General features: G+C 45.5%; 1 protein-coding gene across 1 annotated transcript in view; it reads right to left on the bottom strand.

Moving 5' to 3' along the window:
* Window positions 1–2,320: 2,320 nt before the first annotated feature.
* LOC105997171 (protein HIRA) overlaps window positions 2,321–7,304 on the bottom strand; it is a 107,427-nt gene continuing 102,443 nt past the window's right edge. The window contains exon 23 of the mRNA XM_013031504.1: window positions 2,321–3,116. Coding sequence (XP_012886958.1) covers window positions 3,000–3,116 — 117 coding nt within the window. The 3' untranslated portion in view covers window positions 2,321–2,999. The remainder of the gene's footprint in view (window positions 3,117–7,304) is intronic.

Below are 7,304 nucleotides of genomic sequence, written 5' to 3'. Positions count from 1 at the left end.
GATCTCAGCTTCCTGAGTTGCTAGGATTATAAGCATAAGCCACCTGTGCCTGGCTGAAGAAGCATTTTCCAGAGGTCAGGACTTTGCCTATCCCATCAATTTGTCCTTATAATGAGCATTTTCTTCCCTTCATCTCTTGAAAAAATGAGACCTAAGTGCTTCCAGCTTTGGATCCTAGTCAATCCTGCCAGTCCCGACACCCATATATATGCCATGTAGTGGCTGCAAAAAGTTCTCAATGTTTTACTAAAGAAGAGCTGCCTGACTAACAGTGGCGGTTTTCCATTCCTTCAAGGAAAGTTTCCAGGTAGCACTGGGTGCTGGTGGCTCACGCTGTAATCCTATCACGGTTTGAAGCCAGCCTGGGCAGAAAAATACATGACTCTTCTCTGCAATAAACTACTCAGAAAAAGTCAGAAGTGGCACTATGGTTCAAGTGGGAGAGCACTCAGCTTTGAGCACAAGAAGCTGAGGGGGGCTGGGAATGTGGCTCAGTGGTAGAGTGCTTGCCTATCATGCACAAAGCCCTGGGTTTGATTCCTCAGCACCACATAATCAGAAAAAGCCAGAAGTGACACTGTGGCTCAAGTGGTAGAGTGCTAGCTAGCCTTCAGCTAGCTCAAGGACAGTGCCTAGACCCTGAGTTCAAGCCTCAGGACTGGCCAAAAAAAAAACAAAAACTCAGGGACAGTGCCTTAGGACTGGCACACACACACACACACACACACACACACACACACACACACGTTTCTAGGTAGCTTGGCTTCTACTGTTGTCCAGGGACCACACACTGCACACTGGCATTGTTGAACATGCATATTTGAGTCTCTGGGACATATGAAGCAGGGAGTGAGACAGGATCTAGACAGGGAAAGAGAAATGCCAGAAGTCAGAGCCATCCCGGCCTTGTCTAGCGTTCCTCCGCTAGATGTAGAATCACATGTAGCTGGCAGAATGTCACTGATGGGGTCCAGGGTCACCCTGAAATTTCTGTTAATCTGACTCCTCTGATGTGCATCTGTGTCTCATCTACTTTCCAAGAAAGATCCAGCTTTCTTGATTAAGACAGGGTCTATGTAGCCCAGGCTGATCCTCAAAATGCATAATCCTTCTGCCTCCACTTAACTGTATTTTTTTGGGGGGGAGGGCCCGGTTGTGGGGCCTGAACTCTGGGCCTGGGTGCTGTCCCTCAGCTCTTCAGCTCAAGGCTAGCACTCTACCACTTGAACCACAGCGCCACTTCTGGATTTTTTTCTTTTTGCTTATGTGGTGCTGAGGAATCGAACCCAGGGCCTCATGCATGCAAGGCAAGCGCTCTACCACTGAGCCACCTTCCCAGCCCCTAAACTGTATTTTTTTTGTCTTTTCCTTTTTGGTACTGGCGATCGAACCCAGAACGTTGCACTTGCTAGGCAAGTGCTTTGCCACCGAGCTACATCCCAGCCCTGCCTCTACTTCTTTAGTACTGGGATTACAGGTCTGTATCACCACATATTTATACTTAACTGTTTGTTTGTTTTCTCCCTAGGAATCAGCCAAGCATCCAGTAGCAGTCCAGCGTCATTGGGAGTTGGTACCCAGTTAGGTTGAGGAGCATGTCAAAGGTGGCCTGTGCTTGCTCCAGATGGGCCTGCAGTGACCCCACATTGACAGATGAACTTGCAGTGAGGTGCTGGTGGCTCATGCCTATCATCCAAGCTACTTGGGAAACTGGGAAACCAGCCTTGGCAGAATATTCTTTGAGATTCTTATTTCTAGTTAACCAGCAGAAAAACCAGGCTGGACATATAGAGTCAAACTGAAATAATAGAGTGTCAGCTGTGAGCAAGAAAGGCTGAATTCAAGCCTTTGGTACCAAGAAAAACAAATGAAGAAGGAGATGAGCTGCTGGGGAAGGATGGATTAGATGATAGAACAAGTCCTCTCAGGTTCCCATGTTCTGTCACTGTCCACTCAAGGAGGCACCTTGGGGAGGCCAGTGGATGTTAGAACTGGAAGGCAGGGACTGGGAAGGTGGCTCAGTGGTAAAGTGCTTGCCTTGCATGCCTGAGGCCCTGGGTTCGATTCCTCAGCACCACATAAGCAAAGAGAAAAAAGCCGGAAGTGGCGCTGTGGCTCAAGTGGTAGAGTGCTAGCCTTGAGCTAAAGAGCTGAGGGACAGCGCCCAGGCCCAGAGTTCAGGCCCCATGACCGGACCCAAAAAAAAAAAAAAAAAAAAAAAAAGAACTGGAAGGCAAAGGCAGGCCAGGCCAGATGGGTTTGGTATCCAATGCGTCTTCATTTATTTTACACTTAAAAAAGAAATTACCCTCCCCTTTGCCCCATCCCCCAAAAAAGTCTCTTTTTACAAACATTTAAAAATTAAACCAAATGAAGATAGACAAGTTAATTTCAGTACAATTATTTTTCAGTGTAGCTGTCATAATTAGAGTTTAAATTTCCTACAAGTAACCAATGTCCAAGTAACTTATAGGGATATCCTGATTATTGGCCAAAGAAAATTCCATATTACAAGTTAGCAAATTCTAGTACAAAAATAGTCCGCGTGTTGGAACAGCTTTTCTCTTGCACAGGTCTTAGGTCAGTCTGATGACTGTGTAATACCTAATGTTTCTGGATTCTTGCTCTCACAAATGGCTCATTCATCATGGTGGGAGCAGCGTGGCACCTGCAGTGGCAGGGGCTGGTGTCTACCTCAGGACTGAGCTGGAGACAGCAGGCGGGGAGGGCCTTGCTGGCGCCAGGGCGTCTGGGCAGAGCCCTGGTCCCACCTCCTTGAGGGGAGCCCTGGAGGGAGGGACAAGCTTCCCCTCTTTGAGGGGACATCAGGCCCAGGACACAGGGCACACCCAGTCTGGCACTGGCCCGGGACAGCGTGTCTCCTGCCAGTGTCTCCTCATCCCACTGCAGCCCAGCCAGGTGGGTGGCTGGCCCTGGGCGACTGTCGGCAGTGAGAGCACGGCCCTGTCCACGCTGCAGCTGAGGCAAGCCAGGGCAGGCTACTTGTCCCTCAGGATGTCCAGCTGTTCCTGGCACTCGGTGAAGAGGCGCTGGAATCGGAGGTTCTGCCCGATGACCGGCAGCAGCTCCTTTAGCAGCTCCCTCTTCCGCAGCCCCTGTGGACACAAAGCGGCAGCTGAGTGGAAATGTTGGGGAGGATGCCTAGATCATGGGGGATTTTGCTGGCTTGGCACTGGAGAGACCACAGAGGGCAGAGAATGATTTCTCCACATGTGATGACCCCAGGTAGAGCTTTACGTGGGCTGGGCCAGCTGGGCGCATGTATGGATGGAGAAGCAGTGCTGGGTAAGGGAGGGAAGCAGATGCCGATCCTCTGCCTGCCCTGGCTCTCAGCAAGGCTGAGGTAAGGCGGGTGGACAGTGAGGTGAGGACAGGCTGGTCCCAAGCTGAGGCTCTCTAGGCACTGAAGGTCAAGCTTGACGGGAGAGTAGGTGCCTGGTGCCTGGCAGGTGGCTACTGGCTCGGCTGCAACATGCACTGACTGGCAGATTATCTGCTGCACAGGCAGACGCAGACCTGCCTGTGGGAGCAGCTTCCATGCGGAAGTAGTAAGCCCAGCACCAACAGGAAGAGAAACCCAAGACTTGAAAATACATGTGACAACACACCTGTAAATTCAGCTACAAAGAACTGAAAAGAACCAAGTGTAGCTGGGTGCTGGTGGCTCACGCCTGTAATCCTAGCTACTCAGAAAAGGCTGAGATTTGAGGACTGCAGTTTGATGCCAGTCCAGGCAGGAAAGTCCGTGACATTTTAATCTAATAAATTGTTCAGAAAAACCCAGTGGCACTATGGTTTAAGTGGTTGATCACTAGGCTTGAGCAAAAGAAGCTCAGGGACAGCACCTAGGTCTAGAGTTCAAGTTGGAGGAGGAGGAAGAAGAAAAGAAGGAGGAGAAGGAAGAGGAGGAGGAAGAAGAAGAAGAAAAGGAGAGGCAGAGAGGATGGCAGTGGGTTCCATGAGCTGCATGAAAGGGTCCACAGAGGGAGAAGGAAAATATGTGAAGAAATAATATGAGAACACTTCAAATAATTAAAGTGTAAAGCTTAGTCTGAAAGGCTCTATGGAGTGCTGATTCTGCCTTCAAGTGATTTCTAAAGAACAAGAACATATCATCTACTAACAAAGAGACTCCAAGATTCACAATAAGTTAGTATTTTTAACAGAAAAACAAATCTTGCTGGGCATGGTGGTACACGCCTATAATACCAGCATTTGGGAATCTAAGGCAGGAGGACTATCAGTTCTAGGCCAATCTGAGCTATTAGAGAGAAAAAGAAACAGGGAGAAGAAGAGAGAAAGAGGGGAAGAGAAGATAAAAAGGAAAAAATGGAAAGGGGAGAGAAACCCTTCAAAATCTACATCTTTAAATCCATCTAAGATGTCACTTCTATGTGAGGTGGTTGTTCTCAGGGCTAGGGGTGTGGCTCAGTGGTACAACAGTTGCCTACTGTGAGCAAGGCCCTGGGATCCACCTCTAGCATCAAACAAACAAGAAAACAAAACAACACATCAAAATGGACATAGGAAGTTGAAAAATTAAAGATAGGAAGAGAGATGTTACCAAAGACTAAAGTAGCACTCATTTTACAATGATCAGATAAAATTATGCTCAGTAAGAGTTAAAACAGAAGGTCACCTAGACACTGGTGGCTCATGCCTGTAACTCTCCTTACCTACTCAGGAGGCTGAGATCTGAGGATTGTAGTTTGAAGCCAGACGAGACAGGAAATTCTGTGGTAACTACTTCCAATTAATCATCCAAAAAAGCTGAAGTGGAGCTGTGGCTCAAGTGGTAGAGCGCTAGCCTCGAGCAAAAAAACCTCAGGGATAGCACCCAGGCTCTGAGTTCAAGCCCCAGGACCAGCCCCCACACAAAATACTAAGTAAAACACCTGGACCAAATAGGAACTATTTTTGGTGTGCAGGGGTGAGCCACTAGCACCTGGCTAGAAAATTCATCTTAATTAACTAAAATGTCTTGTAAGAGAGTAGGAATGCAGAAACTAAATACTCTAAAAATGGTGCAATTCAGAAAAAGCAGGGCTTCTAGAGGTATCTGCAAAATTAAACAGCTTATGAGGCGGATGTGGCATGTGCCTTGAGTCACAGCACTGGAGCTCAGGAGTTCAAGACCAGACTGGGCAACAAAGAACATTATGTTTCTAAATAAACAAACACAGATGTGAAATAAGCAGATAATAGAGAACATGAAACAATGGTTGCAGAGTCCAATCTAAGCTATCAGGGGACAAAAAAGGACAATGGGAAAAAAAGGAAATGATAATAATTAAAATCCAAACTGAAAATAAAATTTAACCAGAAGATGATTAAAGACTAAAGTCCTTTTTTTTTTCTTCTCTTTTTCAGATGCCTGTCCGGGGACTTTAACACAGGGCCTGGGCACCTTAGCTTTTTCATCCAAAGTTAGTCCTCTACCACTTGAACTACGTTTCCACCTTTGGCTTTTTTTTTGGCTGGTTAATTAAAGATAAGAGTATAGCAATCTTTCCTGCCAGGGCTGGCTTTGAACCATAATCTTCAGATCTCATCTTCCTGAATAGTTAGGATTACAGGCAAGACACTACAGAGCCCAGCTTATCTTTTTTTTTTTTTGTCCTTGGGCTTGAATTTTGAGCCTAGGTCCTGTCTGTCCCAGAGCTTTTTGCTTAAGGCTAGTATTCTACCACCTACGACTTTCTAGTAGTTAGTAGGAGATAAGGGCCTCACAGACTTTCCTGAGTTTCCAGAGTTGCTAGGATTACAGGTATGAGCCACCAGATCCCAGCTTCTGGCTTACCTATTTTGGAAACCTGAAAGGACGTGGGGTAATGATGGGTCATACCCGAAACCCTATCTATTAGTGGATCAATGAGTTCAATGCCAGCAAGGCAAGTGTTCTACCACTGAGCCACCTTCCCAACCCCGTGTATGGTTGATTTTTTTTTTTATCGCAGTGACATTTGGATTCGCTTCTCACTTCCTTTTGTCTGTTTTATGTAGATATTTTCTTTGGGGTTACCTTGGAATTATATAAAACATTCTGAAATAACATTCTTATAACTTAATTTCAATTTCAAAAAAGAATTCTACTCCATTATAACTACCCTATCCATTTTGAATTATTGATACTGTACATTATATTTTTTCCTTTAATTATTATGCAGATGATACGCAGACAAATTGCATCTTTTTATTATTAATAAGTTTTTTATTGTGAAAATATGGTAGAGAGGTTACAATTACATGAGCAATGTAATGAGTACATTTCTTATCAAGCATTGTTGCTTCCTCCTTTGTTTTAAATTACATCTTATATATGGTCTACTTACTAGATTTTTTTTTTAATGTTTTTTGTTTTACAAACGCTATGAGAACAGCCAGGCACTGGTGACTCATACCAGTAATCCTAGCTTCTCAGAAGGCTGAGTTCCAAAGATCATAGTTTGAAGCCAGCCTGGGCAGGAAAGTCGGGAAATTCTTTATATCCAATTAATTACAAAAATGCCAGATGTAGAGATGTAGATCCAGTGGCAAAGCACTAGCTTTGAGCAAAAATAAAATAAAAATAAAAATAAAGCTCAGAGATGACACCTGAATTCAAGGCCTGAATTCAAGTCCAGGACTAGTACAAAAAAACCAGGTCGGCTGGGAATATGGCTTAGAGGTAGAGTGCTTGCCTAACATGCATGAAGCCCTCAGTACCTCATAAACAGAAAAAGCCAGAAGGATGTTCAAGTGGTAGAGCACTAGCCTTAAGCAAAAGAAGCTCAAAGATAAGACAGTGCCCAGGCTCTGAGTTCAACCCCCAACATTGGCCAAAACTAAAATAAGCAGGTAGGAGGCCTGGCTCTATTGATAGAGTGTCAGCCAATGAGCAAAAGTGTCAGATCAAGAGCTCAAATCTGGCTGGGCATCAGTGGCTCATGCCTGTAATCCTAGCTACTCAGGAAGCTGAGATCTGAGGATTTCAGTTCAAAGCCAGCCCAAGCGGAAAAAGTCTGTGAAACTCTTACCTCCAATAAACCACCAGAAAACCAGAAGTGGCGCTGTAGCTCAAGCGGTAGAGCACTCGTCTTGAGCTGAAGAGCTAAGGGACAGCGCCTAGACTCAGAGTTCAAGCCCCACTACTGACAAAAAAAAAAAAAAAGTTCAAATTTGGTCTCAGGAAGAAGAAAAAAAAAAAGCTGGGTATTGGGATATTGGAGGCTCACACCTATAAACCTAGTTACTGGGCTGGGAAGGTGGCTCAATGGTAGAGCGCTTGCCTTGCATGCTCAAGG

Source organism: Dipodomys ordii, unplaced genomic scaffold (assembly GCF_000151885.1).
Source record: "Dipodomys ordii isolate 6190 unplaced genomic scaffold, Dord_2.0 Scaffold141, whole genome shotgun sequence".
Classification (NCBI taxonomy): domain Eukaryota; kingdom Metazoa; phylum Chordata; class Mammalia; order Rodentia; family Heteromyidae; genus Dipodomys; species Dipodomys ordii.
Note: the sequence above shows the minus strand (reverse complement) of the source record. Positions and strands in the feature narration are given on the sequence as shown.